General features: G+C 65.0%; 1 protein-coding gene across 1 annotated transcript in view; it reads left to right on the plus strand.

Annotated features, from left to right (window-relative positions):
* The first annotated feature begins 1,333 nt into the window (after positions 1-1,333).
* Positions 1,334-19,075, plus strand: part of FBRSL1 (fibrosin like 1) — an 85,653-nt gene continuing 67,911 nt past the window's right edge. Inside the window, 1 exon segment of the mRNA XM_064379531.1 lies at positions 1,334-1,624. Coding sequence (XP_064235601.1) covers positions 1,334-1,624 — 291 coding nt within the window.

Below are 19,075 nucleotides of genomic sequence, written 5' to 3' on the forward strand. Positions count from 1 at the left end.
GTGCAGGCTGTGGCCCCAACCCGAAGCGGGGTCCCATGACTGCGTGGGGCCCTCCGGACCGCCCCGTCCAGTGTTCTCCGCTGTGACTCTGTGGCCCTGCGTCCAGGGTCTCCCAGTCCTAAGAGGCTCTTGAGTCTCAGCCGCTGCGGCATCACCGACCGCCCGGACGCGGGAGGCATGCGGCGAACCCGCGCTGCACGAGCCGGTGACCGCAGTGCCCACGCGCGTGGGGCCCCGGGCCTCAGGAAGCCCCGCCGTGGGGAAGGAGGAAGCCCGCCCCGCGCCTGGCTCGCAACCGCAGCCGCCCCCGTCCGCTTCCGGCCGCGCCGCGCTCCGCGCCAGGCAGCAGCCCCGCCCCGCCGGGCGCGTCCCCGGGGTCTCAGTGGCAGGAGCGGCCCTCTCGTGGGACCTGGGGGCACCGCCCGGCCAAGGACACCCGGCCCCACCGCGCCCCTTCCCCGCCGCTTCCTTGCTCGCCGAGGGTGGGACTTCGGTTCCTCAGGACGGAGCCCGCTCGTCCTCCCCGGAAGCCGCCGGTGGCTTCCCCGCCCCGCAAAGGAGGGCGGCGCTGCCCTCGCCTCCCACGTGGAGAGCGCCGCCCGCACGTGCCCGCGAAGGGGCAGGAGGGGGCGCGGCCTCCCAGCGCTCTCCGCCGAAGGGGCCGCGCCGAGCACCGCGGGCCGCAAGGGGGATCCGGGGTGCGGGGCGGGGCGCGGCCGAGGGGTGGGGGCCGAAGGGCGGGCACCTGCGGGCGGGGCGGGGCCTGAGGGAGCGAAGGCGGCCGGCGGGGGCGGGGCCCACATGAGCGGGGCGGTTTGGGGGCGGGGCCTATGCGAGGGGGCGGGGCGGGGCGGGGCGCGCGGGCGCCCGCGGCGGAGCGCACTTCCTCTGGAGAGCGCAGCCGGGCGGAAGTGCGTCAGTTGTTATCTGTTCGGGGCGCCGCCGCCGCCGCCTCACGAGCCCGGTGCCTAGGAGCTCGCCCGCCGCCCGCCGCCCGCCGCCCGCCCCGCTCGTCCGGCCCGATCGCCGCGCCGCGCGCATGGGGTGCGCCCCCGGGGGAGCGGCCGAGGGCCGCTGAGCGCCGGGCCCGCCCCCGCCGATGATCCCAGCCGCCCGCGCCGGGGGTCCCAGGCCGCGCCGGGCCCGGGGCTGAGCCGCCCCCTGCGCCCGGCATGCCCGGCCCGGCCCGCCGCCCGCCGCCGCCGCCGCCCAGGGCCCGAGCCCGCGCGGCGCATACTCAGCCCGGCGGCGCCGCGTAGCCAAGGGAGCCCGGCCGCCGCAAGCCAGGCGCGGGGCGTCAAGGTCACCGGCCCGACGGGGCGCACGTACCGTCATGGAGGCCAAGGTCCGCCCGAGCCGGCGCTCGCGCGCGCAGCGGGACCGTGGCCGGCGCCGGGAGGCCTCCCGCGACGCCCGCGCCCAGAGCCCGTCGTCGGGTGACGAGCCCGAGTCCAGCCCCGGCAAGGAGAACGCGGGCCTCCGCGGCGCGCCCCCCCGAGGCACCGCCCCCGCGCCCCGCGCCGCGCGCCCCCCGCGCCGCCGCCGCCGCGAGTCCAGCTCGCAGGAGGAGGAGGTCATCGACGGCTTCGCCATCGCCAGCTTCAGCACCCTGGAGGCCCTGGAGGTAGGTGGACGGGCACGGCTTCGCCAGCGTTGGGGCGAGGACGCGGCCCGGAGTGACTCGCCGTGGGGGGGGGGGGCCCGGGACTCCTGGACTTGCGACCTCCCACGGCTTCCTGGAGGGGCCGCCCGTGCGTGGGCACCCCTGAGGGAAGCCCGGGCCCCATGGGCCCTGTCCTAGGGACGCTGGGTGCCCCCGCGCGCCCAAACCGTCGCGTCCGGAAGGCCCAGCAGTGTCGGATGGGTTTAGGGACGATTTGAGCTGCAGGGGCAAAAAAAAATCCACCCTTGGAAATCGGGGGCTGTCTGGAAGCACCGCTGGCCTTTTATCAGTTGTGTTTCTGTTGCCAAAATATCGCTCTGTTTGGTTCAGGACGTGCTAGGGAGCTGGGCACTGCTGGATCTTAGGGAGGTGGCGATAAAATGGATACTCTGCGGGCCAGCCCTTTCCCCGTCTACTCGAGGGCTCTGCTCAGAAGGGGAGAAGGAGGGTTAATCCCAAGACCCCTCTTGGTGACCGCTGTCTGCTGCATGGTTAATAGGTTGGCAAAAAATGCTTGTCTGGCTGACAGGCAATATTTGCTGAGCAAATACCTCCCCTCTTGCCTGAACCCAGCTGAAGAGAGAAGGAAATTAACTGCTGTCGGAGAGTTGGGGCAGGCACTGTCTCCCCAGGACTGGTGTGGGCAGGAGTGCCAGCCAGGCGCCCTCCACAGGGCAGAGACCCCCAGCGAGGTGTGCCCCTGCAGCAGTTACTTTGGGGGACCCTCATCTGCTGGACCTTGACTGCCAAGGATCACTCCATTTCCAGCCCCTCTCACTTTTCCTGAGGCTTGGGAGCCCATGGCCTGGGATACCCCAGTCTGAGAAGCTGAGCTTTGGGGAGAGGGAAGATGCCTCCAAACTCTGGGCACTGCTGGGAGAGCCTCGGGTTAGGGCCGGCGGCCTCAGAACAGGTGCACCACTGTGGGTGTGGAGTGCATGGACAGAGCTGGGGCTGCCGCGGGCCCAGGACGTGGGGGTGGTGGCCTGGCTTACCACACAGCCTGGCCATCCTCTGCTGTGCACATGGGATGGCTCCAGGGCTGGCACACGCCTTTGCTCTGTGCTGGGACAGGATGGCCCCAGGGGACGATGACATGGACTGCGTGTTTCCTGAGCACTAACCGCAAGCTGGGTGCAAGCCAGGCCCTTCGCCCGGCTCCTGCACCGCAGCTTCGAGACCCGTGAGGATGCCCACCTTCCCGAGCTGTCACCACCTCACCGGCGCCTCCTGGGTCCCTAACTGCAGCCTCCTCGCTGCTCCGAGCGGGTCAGCTCTGGTAGCCTGCCGTTTTCTGCTTTGTTGATGTTTGGTGCCTTAGTGTCCCAGCAAAAATGTCACCTGCGACCCACCCGGTCGATGCGAGTCACCCTCCTTGCTGTCATCCCCACTCTTCAAAGCTGTTTGAGGATGTCTTTGCTCTCCATTTTCATCTCTCTCACAAGAACTTGTAAACTGGGGGACAGCAGCCACCGTGCTGTGTGTCTTCTACAGCGTCCGGTGCTGGGAGAGCTTGGTGTGTAGAAGTGCTCCAGACACGCCTGTCAGGAATGACTGAGTGAGTGAGGAGAGGAACTATGTTCAGGAAAGCCAGGTCTTGGGCCTGGGTTACAGCATGCGCTGATCCAAGCCTGTGTGGACCCCCGGGCTTTGCCTGCGGTGGCTCCGACTGGCTGTCCACCTCCACCAGCAGGGTCACGGCCCCCAGCCGGCCCTCCAGTCACAGTGAGATGAGCCTGCTTCTGTGTGGTGTTCACACAACCACGGTCCCCGGCGGGGGTTTCGCGTACCTTCCTTTGCCCTTTGGAGCTTGCCTGGGAAAGTACGGGGCTTCTGCACACGCGGCAGCCTCACGATCGTCCCAGTGCGTTTCTTGGTTGGCCACATGTTTTGCTCAAGCGTCGTGGTTTTTCCCCAAAGTTCAGGTAATTCGTAGTCATACCAGGAGCAGTGACTGAGCGAGTGAGCGTTCATTCCACCTGGTAGTGTTCTGGTTCCTCAAATGACCCCTCAGGAGGGCTGGATGCCCCCATTCCACAGATGGGGATGATGAGGCACAGTAACGAGCACTGATCGCCACCCCTGTCCGGCCTTGGAGTGAGCGGGTGCTGCCCTGCAAGGCCTCCCACACGGGACACCGAGGGAGATGTGGCCACCAGGACCCACCCAGAGGCACAGCCTGCCCTCGACTCTGCCGCCTTCGCTCACAGTCCCTCCGCCCCTACCCGAGTCTTGGGGACTCCTCCTACTCTGGGATGCTGGAGGACGGGACACTCAGGAGTCAGAGGAAGCCCCTCTAACCCCCGAGGCTGGCTCATGCCCTCGGGACACCGCAGTGGTGTAAACAGCCAAACACAGGTATAGACTTGCCAGGGAGGTGTAGCTGTCTGCTGGGGTCCTGTTACCCAGTCCTGAGGGTGTCTGAGGAAGCCCCCCAAGACCCCACGTGTGCCAGACCGATGCCCAGCCCCTGCCCCATCCCCTGGGGCAGGCCCCCCACTCACAGCCCTTTCTGCCCCAGGCAGGCCACCCTGTCCACCCATCCCAACAGGCCTTTTTCACCCTCTGTGCCCCAGCAGGCCCCCCTCACCCTGTGCCTCGTCCGTGCACCAGGCAGGTCCCCACCCCCTTTCTGTGCCCTGGGTGGGACACACAGGCTGTTCTGTGCCCAGGACGGGCCCCCTGCACCTGCACATCTGTACGTGTTCCTGTGGGGAAGAGGAGTCCCTGCTTGTCCTGTGTCTGTGTCTTTGTCTGTGTGTGCTGTGAACACAGCAGGCACTCCCTAAATGTTGTCGGTGGTGGTTATTGGCCGAGGAGGCCCAGGGGTTGGCCTGGCTCAGGGTGTGCCTACAGCCGTGGAGACGGCGTCAGTGATTAACCGCAGATGGAGATGGGAGCCCTGTGGCAGGGCTGAGGACCCGCAAAGGGGCGTTCTGGACCAGGTGTGCTGAGGTGGGTGGGGTGGCGTGGCAGGTCCGAGCCAGCCCTCTTGACTTTCTGATCTCTAGCTAGGGGCAGTGGTTTGTGGGGACAGGGGACCTGAGGAAGCCCCGCTGGCCTCTCCCCTGCTCTTGCTCTGACTGGGGACGCTGGGTGATTGGGAATGTGGCTCTTGCTGTCCCTCTTGTTTCCTGTGACGGCTCTGTCCCCTGGTTGTACTGATCAGAAGACATGGAAAGCCATCTGCCCTTGGGGCGGTTCTGTGGCCATACCTTCCTGTCTGTGCTGCTGTTCTCTGCCTGGGGTCCTCCCAAGAAGGCTGAGGTCTGAGAGGCCTGTCCAGGACCATGTCAGACCTCATCTTCCCAGATAGCACAGGCCATCCTTACCTGACCTCAGGCCACAGAACAGGTTGTGCCGGTCCCTGTATATCCCACGAGTTAGTCCAGGCCTGCTCCGCCCAGTGGGCTGTACCACCCCTTCGACGTGCTGGCCCCGTGACCCCCCGCAACGCTGGCCACTGTGCTCTAGCCTGGGCCGCAGGGAGGTGGCAGGGTACCCGGGAGCACATCGGCCACCAGCTCCAGGCGGACACCACCATTCTGGTTTGGTGTCTGTAATTTTTGGTTAATTTGCATTTTTCAAACAGCAAATCGCTTTCACCTGGTTCACACCTCAAGCTTCATGAGGTGTGTGCCGAAGCTTGAGCTGTGCCCTGACCGGCACACGGGCCCCTCAGAAGGTCCACGTGTGTTCCGGGAATACAGGCTTCGGAAGGAAGCACCCAGCATCCTGGTTCCGTGTCCAGCGGCCTCCTCCATCGCCTGTGCTGCCACATTCCCTGCTCAGCATAAAGCACAGGACGTGCACGCAAACCCAGCCTGACCTGTCCTGCAGAGGGCCGTGCTTCAGGAACCCCAGGCTACTGGGGTGTGCAGACCTTCCAGGGCTGTCCAGGGGCGAGCTGTGACCCCTGCTGGAAATGGCCCAGAACGCTGGTGGGCCTTGGCCAAGGGGAGAGTACAGGGTTTTGGACACGGCCCTCAGTGGGGAATGGGAGGGTGTGAGGGGCTGCCCTGCACTGCATCCTGGAGGCTGAGCCAGGTGGCGGTCTCTCTGTGAGCCCCTAGTGGGCCTGGTGGGCTTTGCAGCATGGCCAGGGTTCCAGGAGCAAGGGCCCCCAGGCCTCGGATCTGGGCTGTAAGTCTGACCTGGCCATATGGGGTGGGTCCTACCCACTGAGCACTGCGTGTAGGGCCCGACAGTGTCATTTGGACCTCTGGGGGCCGCTGAGGCCACACTCTTGGTGGTGCCAGTGGGGGCTGAGTTTGTGCCGGGGACACATAGTTTGTGTGTCTATGCCTGGCCCATCTCTCAGACAAATGGGGACAGGGACTGAGACCGCAGACATTCGGGCTCAGTGAAAAGAGCCAGGGAGAGGGGAGGCTTCAGCCCAGAGGACTCTTTGTGACTGCTTCCTGGTCTCCAGGTGGGGAAACTGAGACCCAGAGAGGGGAAGTGCTTTACGCACAGTCATGGGGCAGGGGTGTGGAGCTGAGCCAGAGGCCACCCTGTGACAGCGTGGGGCTGCCTGGAAGCTGCGGGATGCGGATTCCTCCCAGAGGGTCCCACGGTGGAGGGCGGGGGCTGCTCCCTCAGGGAAGGTGGACGCAGAAGCTGTGAGAGCAGTCATTAGCCCCTCTTAGTCCACGTGGGTGCCCGCCCACCTGTCCAGGCCCTGTCTGGGGCCAGCAGCTCCTGGGGCCCTGCCCTGTGCTGTGGCTGGGTCGGGGCCTGCATCTGGGCCGCTTTGGCACTGGGAAGGGCTCTGCATCCTCCACCTGTGGGGCTGCCCCACACGGCCCCTGCCCTGCCTGGTGGTTTGCTGGCCTTGGGGTTGGGACTGTCACAGCAGGACCGGCACCCGCCCTCTTCCCCATCCTCTCCCTCTCCCGGCTGCTTGGGGCTGTCGCATCTGGGCTCAGGTTTCCAAGGCCTTACTGTCCTTGCTGTGGCTACGCCGCCTGCCTGCACTTCGAGCTGCAGCCTCGGTGCTGGCTGGTCCTCTGCCTGGAGGAGTCTCCCCAGGGGTCCCTGTGACTCACTGTGAAGTCCTGCGGCAGGGAGCCAGACCCGCACCAGACCCCCGCAGCCCGGCCCCACCCTCTCACTCCTTCTAGGCTCTCACGCCCCAGCTGTCCTCACAGGAGGTCTCTCTGCAGACGACTCCCCATCTCCGAGCACGGGGATCCCCTCTCCCGCCTTCCTGTGGTTGCTTCTGTAGAGAAAGAGAAATCCCTGGAACTGGCCTTGCTGTCTGTGGGTGGCAGGTTAAGGATCCTGATGGTCGTGAGGGTCTGTTCTGGCCACAGGGCCACAGGGCCGTGTTACGTGTTTACCCCGCTGTGTTTTGTTCCTCTGGAACCCTCGTTGCGCTGTGTGTCCTGGCTGGGTGCTGTGTGTCTGAGAAAGCCGTCCCCGTCTCCGCACCTGATGCCTCGACCTGCGCACTGTTTCCAGTGGACGCGGGGTTCCTGTCGGTGCTGCTGGCATCTGTACGTGGCCGTGGCGTGGCCGCTTCCCTGCTGCTGTGTGGTGGCACTCTTCCCGCGCCCCACAGCGCTGTGAGCACGTCCGGAGCGTGAGGATGGGTGGCGCTGCTTGTGGCCATCTGTGTCCCTCCCTCCTTTCCTGTTTCCCCACACTCTGGTGGGCGCGGGGTTTCACACAGACGCCCTGTGCTGCGCGGGACGCGTTTCTGGTCTGGCGTCAGGTACGGCAGCCCTCTCACCCAGCGTGTGCCGCCGCCCTGCGTTTCCTTCCCGGGCCCGCGGTGGCCCTGCTGTTGCTGGCGGGCTGTCTTATGCTCCGGGAGCCGGCCTGGCTTGGCCGTGTCAGTGGGGTCTTCGTTTCGGGTTGCTTCGCCGATGGTCGGGGTTTTCGCCGCCGTATTTCTGGTAAAGTTTGGTCGTTTTTCTTCTGCCGGTTCTGCCGCACTTTGGTTGGGAACTTCTCCATCTTTTTCTGAAACATCAAAACGGCATGGGAATTACCCGCTTTCTCAGCACGTGGACAGAACGCTCAGGTCCCGGCGCTCCAGCCCGTTTACTGGTGACCAGTTAGAGACCACGGGTCAGCATGGTTTGGGGTGGGGACATGGGTCATGAGGGAGGGGCCATGGCTACAAGTGGAGGCTGGAGGAGAGTGGCCCGGGGTGGTCTGGCCAGGTCAGGAGGGCCTCTGAGGAGGAGGACCATGGAGCTGAGCCAAGGTCCTGGGGCAGACCCAGCCCGGCTGCCCTGAGTCAGAGGCAGCCGCAGGAGGAGCCCAGCCTACCCGAGTCCCCAGAAGTTCCAGGCTGCCCCCTCCCTCCGGGATCCCCCTCCATGCTCCTCTACCCAGATGGTGCCAGGACCTCCTCTGGTCTCAGTTCCTGTATTATTTCAGGAGCCCCCAGCCTGAGCACCCTTCAGTGCCCCCAGGCCTCCTCCTCTTGCCAAGGTGAGCTCAGTGGGTGGCCCCAGACTAGAATCCAGGCTCTAGCCCTTGGGACCCCTAGGGCGCCTCCCACCTGCTGAGGCAGCCCTGGCCTGGGGATCTCACCCTTCTCAGCGGCCCAGTATCAGGCCCTGACTCCTCCTCTGTGGCCCATGACAGAGTCATTTGTTCCTAAACAAAGGCCAGCATGTAGGCAGCCCCCGGGTCCCTGAGGGAGGGCCAGGGCTTGTGGTGTGCGATGTGCGTGTTCGTGCCACGCCTCTGCCTCCCCCAGAGACCCCTCGAGCCTGATATCCCCCCTGGCCCCACCCCAGGAGCATGTGACATCTGAGGGGGTTGTGTGGCAGCGGCTGGGGAGAGCTGGCCTGCAGGCCTCGGGGAGGGTGCCTACTGTTTCTCTGGGAACCTGGGGAGGTAGCGTGGGGGAGAGCCGGCTGCACATATCTGTCAGGCCTCACGGTGAGGCCTGTGCAGGGGACATGGGGTCGGGGGCCGTGTTGGGATGTGATGGCTGTCGGAATGTTCCAGTGGGGAGGCCTACAGGCTCCACAGCCACCTTCACACAGGCGACACAGTGGCCGCCTGCACAACCCCCACCCATAGGACCCCCCACGGGACCCCTGCTCATAGGCCCCCAGCCACCTTCACAGAGGCACGACAGTGGCCGCCTGCACGACCCCCACCCACAGGCCCCCAGCCACCCTCACACAGGTGCCGCAGTACCTACCTGCCTGTCAAACACCTTTTTGCTACTCTCTGGAGGTCCCCGCTCCAGAGCCTGCAGACTGTTGAGGGCCGGAGCAGAGTGGGTGTGGTGCTGCCACCCCTCCTGGCCCCTAGCCCTCCACTCTCATCCACAGACCCTCCAGGGGAAGGGGGAGGATGGGCTGTCCCCACACACATGTCCTGGGCTGCCCCCACCGCGCCCATATGGGGATGTGGCTCGTGGAAGTCTGGGGTCTCCTGCTCTACAGCCTGGAACACCCAGGTCCCCTGGGAGCTGTGGGAGGTGCCAGGGCCACTGGAGGTGCAACTCCATAGGGCCCCCCATCCTGGTCAGCAGGGCGGGCCTTGCAGAGCTGGGTGGGCTGCTCTGGAGGAGGGAGGTGGAGGCTGAAGAACCATCAGGTGCTGGTGTCCCCATGGGCTGAGACAGCTGGAGGCGCAGCTGTGGCTGCCCTCCGTGATAGCTGGAATCGGAGGCTTGGCTGAGGTGCTCACCCCACTGAGGGCTGGGCAGAGAGGCTGGGGACCCCAGCCACCTGCCCACGCTCCCCTCGGCTCGGAGGGCTTCCTCCACCCCACCCTGGTAGGCTGGGCCCCTCCTGCCTGTGTACGTGACCGAGGGTACCTGCCACCTTTACTGTCCCCTGGGGCAGAACTCTGTGAGGCCTCTAGGGACCTGGGTGTTCAGACTGGTTCCTGGGACTGGGGGGGAGCCTCATGGGGCCTTAGCAGCCACACCTCTCTGGGGCTGGCTGGGCAGGGGTGGTGCCAGGCCCCTGGGAGAAGCTGGGTGTGCTACTGGCCAGCAGGGAAGGGCTCTGAGCTTCTATAAGTATTTATCGAGCACTGGCTGTGTGCCAGGCCCCGGGCCAGCCCCCAAGATGCACGCACGGGACATGTTGCCAGCGAGTGTTGTGACAGCAGTAAAGGGGCTGTCGTCGGAGGCGAGGGGTCACGGAGGAGGCCAGGAGGGCTTCTGGGGAAGAGTGCAGGCTCTGAGCGGGGCAGCACGGTGGCGTGGCGGTTCCCGAGAGCCCGTCAGGGAAGGCCACGTGGAGCAGGTCTTGTGGGTTTGGGTGCCGGGTTGGGGTCTGTCTGGAGACAGATGGGGGCTATGGCTGGGGGCTGCAGGGCTGGGGTGTGGGGCACTGAGCAGGGCCTGAACTCCATGAGATCAGGTGCTTTGGGAACTCAGGGCAAATATGGAGCACTTGGTTCCACGAGCCTGCGAAGGGCAGCAGGGGAGGGTGAGGAACAGGACGACCGCCGAGCCCTGGGCAGCAGGTGCCCTGAGGAGGGTGAGGAGTAGGACGACCGCTGAGCCCCAGCTCCGTTGGTGCAGCAGAGCTGTGCTTATCTGGTTTCTGTAGAAAGCTGGCCTGTGGGGCAAGGGCGGATGGCGCTGGCATCAGGGAGGAGGCTGGCTAGGCTGCTGGGCCGGCTGCAGTCTCCATGCCCGTCTTCCCAGCCCACGTGTGTACCATGTGCACGCGCCTGGAGCCCCCTGGCCGGAATCCATGGTGTCTGGCTCAGGAGCGGCAGGCACTGCCCCCTGGACTCTGCAGGACGCCATCAAGTGTCTGGGGCTGGGAGCTGCACGCCGTGACCCTGCCCCACCGAGGCCAGAGGGGCGCCTGCCTGGTCTATGACAGCCGGGTTCCCTCTGGGAGAACTTGGTCCTGGCTTGGAAGCTGTAGGAAGCAGAGCAGCCGAGCGTGTCCCAGGCTTACTCATGACCCACCGGCAACTGCCTCCAGGAGCCCCAGCCTCACCCCTAAGCCTTGCTGCTGAGCGGCCAGGACAGGGACAGAAAGGGCCGAGATGCCCCTGCTCCAGGCCCGGGCTCAGCTCCAGGGCTTTGTGTGCGGCTCCAGACCCAGGCTTGGCTTCTGTGCGTTGTGTCCGCTCTTCCTGTCGGCACCTGCGGGTGCTGCGCTGTCCCCGTGCTACAGAGGAGGGACCCGAGGCGCAGAGCCGTGCAGGCTCTTCTCACGTCTACACTCCTGGCGAGTGACTCAGCAGGGTCAGAACTCAGGCACGGGCTGGGGGCTGGGGTTCCCCCTCTCCGTCCTGGGCCCCTGGGGCTGGCCTCTCTGCTCCCTGTCCTCTGTCCGCTGTAGGGCCACCTGGTCCTGCTGTGCTTCCGGACTGGCCTCCGGGGAGTCCTGGCCCCTCCGTCCACTGGGACAGCCTGTTCATGCCCTCACAGGGAGCCTAGGCCCTGCTACAAGCACAGTGTCCTCCCCAGCCCCGGCCCCAGCCCCAGTGCTGCTGCTCATACCCCCGCAGGCCTCTAGCTGTCCTCGGCCCGACCCTCATCCCATGCCCCCGTTGCCTGCCCTGCACCCCGTCCTGTGGCCAGCATGACTGCGTGCCTCTACCCAGGGACCACGTGGCCGGGAGCTGGGCGGGGAAGGAGCGCAGGGAGCCTGCAGTGACTTCCCAGGGAGGGGGGACCGTTACGGGGACTGGGCCCTCCGATGTGGACCGGGCTGGACTGGGCAGGGCTGCCTTGGTCCCCTCGCGACTCTCCTCCCTGAGGTCCCAAGGTCAGAAGTGGGTCGGGGCCGACTGCCACTGTGGTCCTTGAGCCCCAGGCCTGTGGCTTTAGTGACACCTGGCTGGTGTGGAGCCTCCCAGGGCCGCCCTCCCCATGGCTGCGGAAGAGGCTCTGTGTGTCGCAGGCGCTGCGTGGGATCGCCCATGGCAGCTGTCAGCCGGAGTGGGTGACTGGGGAGGGGCTCCCAGGGCTGGGAGCCTTCGAGGCCAACATGGGCTGACAAAGCCCAGTCCCGGTGATTGGTGCGCTGGGCGCCCTCCCCGTCGTCGTGAGTTCACAGGCTAGAGTGGGGCAAGGAATTGAGGCCCGAGCCTGCCTTCCACTTGGGGCCCAAGGCCTTGGACGTGGGTGAAGAGACTCTGGCTCATCTCTGTGCAGGGGCCAGTGAGAGGAGGGCGGGGCCGGGCCTCTGGAGAGGGAGGCTCTGGAGAGGGTGGCTCAGCAGTGGGCTCCTTGTCCCAGCAGCGCTGGCCACGCAACAGGGCCCTGTGGGGCTCGGCGTGCAGGACCCTGCTGCTCCCGCCTGCCCCCTCCTGTCCACCTGCCTCGCCCCCTGCATTCACGCCCGTCCTGTCACCGCTTCTTCCTGAGCAGCACTGCTGTTCTCTGTGGCACTGTCACCAATGGCCTGGGTCTCCGACTTGTCTCCCCCCACCTCACAGGGCCAGGCCACAGCCTCCACAGCTCCCCGGGGTGGGGTGCGGCAGGAACTGCCAAGCCGGGCTTCACGCTGCCCTGCCTCCCACCCCACCCCCGGGGCCCTGACCCTGCCTCCCTGCCTCTAGAGCCGCGAGCTGTCACCGGGTGCTCGGCAGTCTCAGCCGGTACTGAGAGGCGGTGGCAGCCATCGCGCCGTTGGGGGCCCTGCAGGGGCAGCCCGGCTCCCGGTCACTGCAGGACCACATCCCGAAAACCTGTGGGACCACATCCTGCCTGGAGGCCATGGGAGCAGCCAGGCAGGGTCCTGAGGCCTCTGGAACAAGCGAGGTGTCGGCAAGGCCTGCCAGGGCCGTCGCTCAGGCGCGTGATGTGGGGTCCCCATGAGAAAAAACTGGCCAAGGTGGCATTGGACGTGGGATGCCCTGGGTAAGGCTGTCGCTCACCAGGTGGGTGTGAGCCAAGGGGGAGACGGGTCATGATGGGAGAAGCCCCTTCCCACCTTCTCAGCTGGAGGGGCAAATAGACGCAGTCCCCACACGGAGCCGTCGGTGGGGCTGCCTCTAGGGTCTCATGCACCGGCTTCTGTTCAGCTTTTAACCCACGGCAGAGGGGATGGCGGGGTACAGGCCACTGTGGGCCCCAGGTATGGGAGGCAGCCGTCCCAGCTGGGTGCTGGACGCTCAGGTGCTCTGCAGGGACAGCTGTGGGGTTTGCACCCAGACTGGACACGGTTGAGAGGCAGAGGCTCTGGGGTTTGGGCCTGAGCTCTTGGAATGGCAGAGACAGTCCTAATGAAGGTGGAGCCAGCAAGGTTCTGGGAGCCGAGCAGCTGCAGCCCCCACAGCCTCCTCCCCCGATGGAGAGCGGCTTCCATCCCATCCCAGAAGACCCTTGGGGGGGACCCACGGCCTCCTCCCCCGATGGAGAGCGGTTTCCATCCCATCCCAGAAGACCCTTGGGGGGCCCCCACAGCCTCCTCCCCCGATGGAAAGCGGCTTCCATCCCATCCCAGAAGATCCTGGGGGGGACCCACGGCCTCCTCCCCCTGATGGAGAGTAGCTTCCATCCCATCCCAGAAGACCCTTGGGGGGGCCCCCCACAGCCTCCTCCCCTGATGGAGAGTGGCTTCCATCCCATCCCAGAAGACCCTTGGGGAGGCCCCTACAGCCTTCTCCCCTCAATGGAGAGCAGCTTCCATCCCATCCCAGAAGACCCTTGGGGGGGACCCACGGCCTCCTCCCCTAATGGAGAGTGGCTTCCGTCTCATCCCAGAAGATCCTGGGGGTGACCCACGGCCTCCTCCCCCCGATGGAGAGTGGCTTCCGTCCCATCCCAGAAGACCCCCGTGAGCTCCCACGGCCTTCTCCCTCGAAGGAGAGCGGCTATTGTCCTATCCCAGAAAACCCCTTGGGGGCGGACTCCAGGCCTGGCTTTGCCCAGGGGATGTGGTCATCAATCGGGGGAAGGAAGCAGAGGGGCCTGCCAGGGGTGAGGTCTTGGGTGAGCGGTTCTCCAGAGACTCCTGCCTGGGGATAGGGAGAGGAGAGGCCCCAGGTGTGGTTCCAGGAGCAGGAGGCAGCCCCTGGCTGCAGGGGCTGGGGCAGCAGGGCTCTGTGTGCTGAGGTGGAATCACTTTGTCTCTCCGAGGCTGCTTTTCTGTAGTGCAATTAGAAACGTTATCGTTGCTGTGTAGTCATGACATTGAGAGCCAAAAGCAGGCTCATAAAAGTGATTCAGGAACATCTGTCTAACCAGCCATGTCATGACAACCTGCTCCCAGCCCTGGTGGTCCTCCCGGGAGGGGATTGGGGAGGTCTGCGGGCCTGGCCACTCCTGGGGGTGCTGGTGCCGCTGCGGGGTAGAGGCGCCTTCAGGGAGGGCCCCTGAGTGTGCAGGCTTGGTGCCATGTGTGCTGACCCAGGCGTGCACCGAAGACCTGTCGGGGGGTTCAAGGCCTCCACTACCTCAGCCCGGCGGGCTTCCTGCAGTTGGGGCACTGGCCTGAGGAGGCTCTGGCTGGTGCCCAAGGGCTGAGCTGGGTGGTGGGTGGTGCTGGGGACACAGCTCCTGGAGCCTTTTGAAACCTCTCCGTTTCTGTGTGTCATTCGACACCGGGGTGGTCTCTGCGACCAACTTGTGCGGTCCTGTGTGTGTGGATCAGATAAACAGGGCCCAGGCCGGGAACGGCGGCTCATGCCTGTAATCCCAGCACTTGGGAGGTCGAGGTGGGTGGATCACCTGAAGTCAGGAGTTCAAGACCAGCCTGGCCAACGTGGTGAATCCCTGTCTCTACTAAAAATACAAAAATTAGCTGGGTATGGTGGTGTGTGCCTGTAATCCCAGTTACTCGGGAGGCTGAGGCAGGAGAATTGCTTGAACCTGGGAGGTGGAGGTTGCAGTAAGCCAAGATCATGCCAGTGCACTCCAACCTGGGAACCACAGTGAGACTCTATCTCAAAAAAAAAAAAAAAAAAAAAAAAGAGAGAGAGATAAGCGGGGCCTGACCCACCTCTTAGCAAAGTGCCTGGCACTGAGGTTGCTGGTGTGGCCCCTCAGATCCGCCCTCCACCCATCCCCTCTGACTCTCCCCCGACTAAAAAGACAGATTCCAGCTTCGTGGTCAGGTGGCACACCGCCCTTGCACGTTTCATAGTTGCTGTGGGAGGTAACTCCTTGATTTGTTCCTACTTTTGATCCAGTGCTGCAAACAGCTGTTCTCTCAGCCGCAGCCGTTGATTCGTCCAGGCTAAGACCCTCAGAGCCCAGCAGGACTGGGAACTGTTTCTATGACTTCAGCAGATTGGGTGCACAGCGCCTGGGACAGGAGACCCTGAGAGACCCCGGGTGGGCGAGCAGGCGCTCTGGCAGCCTTGCGCTCTCGGAACAGGCTGCTTGTAGCAGGACCCTGGGCCTTGAGTGGCGGCTCTGCGCAGAGCACATGGAGGGAGCTGGCCCTCAGGAAGGCAAGGAGGCTGCCTGGAGCTGGCAATGGCAAAGAGCTGGAGCACCAGGACCGGGTGTCGTGGGCAGGGCCCGGGTGTCATGGGCAGGGACTGGGAACGCTGCTGGGCCTCTCAGGGCCTCCAGCTCTGACTGGTGGGGATGGCACTTGGGTCACGGAGAGGGCACGCAGCAGGGGAGGGTGTGGGTGGGGAGGGGGTGGCCGGCACCACCATGGTCCTTGTCACTGTCCTCTGTCCTTACTGGAGGATCAGCCAAGGCCCTCCTCCCCAGGGACACCCATGGCCTTACGCAGTGGTGTGTCCTCCTCCCCGGGGACGCCTGTGTCTCTACGTTGGGGTGGGTCCTTCTCCCCGGGGACACCTGTGACTCTACACGGGGGCAGGTCCTCCTCCCCAGGGACGCCTGTGTCTCTACGTGGGGGTGGGTCATCCTCCCCAGGGAGCCTGTGTCTCTACGTGGGGGTGGGTCATCGCTGGGGACACCTGTGACTACACGGGGGCAGGTCCTCCTCCCCAGGGACGCCTGTGTCTCTACATGGGGGTGGGTCATCCTCCCCAGGGACGCCTGTGTCTCTACGTGGGGGCGGGTCATCCTCCCCAGGGATGCCTGTGTCTCTACGTGGGGGCGGGTCATCCTCCCCAGGGATGCCTGTGTCTCTACGTGGGGGCGGGTCATCCTCCCCAGGGAGCCTGTGTCTCTACGTGGGGGCGGGTCATCCTCCCCAGGGATGCCTGTGTCTCTACGTGGGGGCGGGTCATCCTCCCCAGGGAGCCTGTGTCTCTACGTGGGGGCGGGTCATCCTCCCCAGGGATGCCTGTGTCTCTACGTGGGGTCGGGTCCTCCTCCCCAGGGAGCCTGTGTCTCTACGTGGGGGCGGGTCATCCTCCCCAGGGATGCCTGTGTCTCTACGTGGGGTCGGGTCCTCCTCCCCAGGGATACCCATGGCCCTGTGCCGGTGCAGGTCCTCCCTAGTGGCTACCCCTGGTCCTTGCCAGCAGCTCTGACATGGGTCCTGTCCCTGGGCTTTGCTGCTGTTTTCCTCACAGCTGCGCCCTCCCCAAGAGGATTCTGTCCTTTCATGGATACTTCTGTCTAGCCAGCTGGCTCCTCTGGACCCTAAACTTGATGTGCTATATCTGTCTGTGCCAGCTCTGGTGCCAGGAGCCAAGCCAGCATACAGAAGGTGCTTATTACTAGTTTATTGAGTGCAGAGGTAGGGACCCCAGAAGCTGGGGCTGCCCGATGCTCACCGGCAGGGCAGGGGCCTGGAATGTCCTGGGGGCTGCCTGGAGGCTCGACAGTCTGGTGCTCTGAAGGAGTGGAGATGGGATGAGAGGCTGAATGGGGAACCAGGGGAGGCCAGCAGGTTTACGGAGGGCCTGGGGGTGTACCCAGGGTCTGGTAGCCCAAAAGTGAGCACAAGGAAGCATCTCTGGCCCAAATCCACAGGCCTATCCTGGAGCACTGGCTGGATCCCCTCAGGCCCTCTGGAATACAGCGTTGCCTGGTTCAGCACTTCCCGTGGGGAGTCTCCTGGGGGAGCATTTCCCGTGGGGAGTCTCCTGGTTGAGCATTTCCCGTGGGGTGTCTCCTGGTTCAGCATTTCCCGTGGGGTGTCTCCTGGGGGAGCATTTCCCGTGGGGAGTCTCCTGGGGCAGCATTTCCCGTGGGGAGTCTCCTGGTTCAGCATTTCCCGTGGGGAGTCTCCTGGTTCAGCATTTCCCGTGGGGTGTCTCCTGGTTCAGCATTTCCCGTGGGGTGTCTCATGGGGGAGCATTTCCCGTGGGGAGTCTCCTGGGGGAGCATTTCCCGTGGGGAGTCTCCTGGGGGAACATTTCCCGTGGGGTGTCTCCTGGGGCAGCATTTCCCGTGGGGAGTCTCCTGGTTCAGCATTTCCGGTAGGGAGTCTCCTGGGGGAGCATTTCCCGTGGGGAGTCTCCTGGGGGAGCATTTCCCGTGGGGAGTCTCCTGGGGGAGCATTTCCCGTGGGGAGTCTCCTGGTTCAGCATTTCCCGTGGGGTGTCTCCTGGGGGAGCATTTCCCGTGGGGTGTCTCCTGGTTCAGCATTTCCCGTGGGGTGTCTCCTGGTTCAGCATTTCCCGTGGGGAGTCTCCTGGGGCAGCATTTCCCGTGGGGTGTCTCCTGGGGGAGCATTTCCCGTGGGGTGTCTCCTGGGGGAGCATTTCCCGTGGGGTGTCTCCTGGGGCAGCATTTCCCGTGGGGAGTCTCCTGGGGGAGCGTTTCCCGTGGGGAGTCTCCTGGGGCAGCGTTTCCCGTGGGGAGTCTCCTGGGGGAGCGTTTCCCGTGGGGAGTCTCCTGGGGGAGCGTTTCCCGTGGGGTGTCTCCTGGGGCAGCGTTTCCCGTGGGGTGTCTCCTGGGGGAGCATTTCCCGTGGGGTGTCTCCTGGGGGAGCATTTCCCGTGGGGAGTCTCCTGGGGGAGCATTTCCCGTGGGGAGTCTCCTGGGGTAGCATTTCCCGTGGGGAGTCTCCTGGGGGAGCATTTCCCGTGGGGTGTCTCCTGGTTCAGCATTTCCCGTGGGGAGTCTCCTGGTTCAGCATTTCCCGTGGGGTGTCTCCTGGGGGAGCATTTACCGTGGGGTGTCTCCTGGGGGAGCATTTCCCGTGGGGTGTCTCCTGGGGGAGCATTTCCCGTGGGGAGTCTCCTGGGGCAGCATTTCCCGTGGGGTGTCTCCTGGGGCAGCATTTCCCGTGGGGAGTCTCCTGGGGGAGCATTTCCCGTGGGGAGTCTCCTGGGGCAGCGTTTCCCGTGGGGAGTCTCCTGGGGGAGCGTTTCCCGTGGGGAGTCTCCTGGGGGAGCGTTTCCCGTGGGGTGTCTCCTGGGGGAGCGTTTCCCGTGGGGAGTCTCCTGGTTCAGCATTTCCCGTGGGGAGTCTCCTGGTTCAGCATTTCCCGTGGGGTGTCTCCTCGGGGAGCATTTCCCGTGGGGTGTCTCCTGGTTCAGCATTTCCCGTGGGGTGTCTCCTGGTTCAGCGTTTCCCGTGGGGTGTCTCCTGGGGGAGCATTTCCCGTGAGGAGTCTCCTGGGAGAGCATTTCCCGTGGGGTGTCTCCTGGGGGAGCATTTCCCGTGGGGTGTCTCCTGGTTCAGCATTTCCCGTGGGGTGTCTCCTGGGGGAGCATTTCCCGTGGGGAGTCTCCTGGTTCAGCATTTCCCGTGGGGAGTCTCCTGGTTCAGCATTTCCCGTGGGGTGTCTCCTGGTTCAGCGTTTCCCGTGGGGTGTCTCCTGGGGGAGCATTTCCCGTGAGGAGTCTCCTGGGAGAGCATTTCCCGTGGGGTGTCTCCTGGGGGAGCATTTCCCGTGGGGAGTCTCCTGGGGCAGCGTTTCCCGTGGGGAGTCTCCTGGGGGAGCATTTCCCGTGGGGTGTCTCCTGGGGGAGCATTTCCCGTGGGGAGTCTCCTGGGGCAGCGTTTCCCGTGGGGAGTCTCCTGGGGGAGCGTTTCCCGTGGGGAGTCTCCTGGGGCAGCGTTTCCCGTGGGGAGTCTCCTGGGGGAGTGTTTCCCGTGGGGTGTCTCCTGGGGGAGCGTTTCCCGTGGGGAGTCTCCTGGTTCAGCATTTCCCGTGGGGAGTCTCCTGGTTCAGCATTTCCCGTGGGGTGTCTCCTGGGGGAGCATTTCCCGTGGGGAGTCTCTTGGGGGGGCATTTCCCGTGGGGAGTCTCCTGGGGCGGCGTTTCCCGTGGGGTGTCTCCTGGTTCAGCGTTTCCCGTGGGGTGTCTCCTGGGGGAGCATTTCCCGTGGGGAGTCTCCTGGGGGGGCATTTCCCGTGGGGTGTCTCCTGGGGGAGCATTTCCCGTGGGGAGTCTCCTGGGGGGGCATTTCCCGTGGGGTGTCTCCTGGGGGAGCATTTCCCGTGGGGAGTCTCCTGGTTCAGCATTTCCCGTGGGGTGTCTCCTGGGGGAGCATTTCCCGTGGGGTGTCTCCTGGGGCAGCATTTCCCGTGGGGAGTCTCCTGGTTCAGCATTTCCCGTGGGGAGTCTCCTGGTTCAGCATTTCCCGTGGGGTATCTCCTGGGGGAGCATTTCCCGTGGGGAGTCTCCTGGT

This window comes from Aotus nancymaae, unplaced genomic scaffold (genome assembly GCF_030222135.1).
Source record: "Aotus nancymaae isolate 86718 unplaced genomic scaffold, 86718_ANA_hifiasm-v0.15.2.pri h1tg000021l, whole genome shotgun sequence".
Classification (NCBI taxonomy): domain Eukaryota; kingdom Metazoa; phylum Chordata; class Mammalia; order Primates; family Aotidae; genus Aotus; species Aotus nancymaae.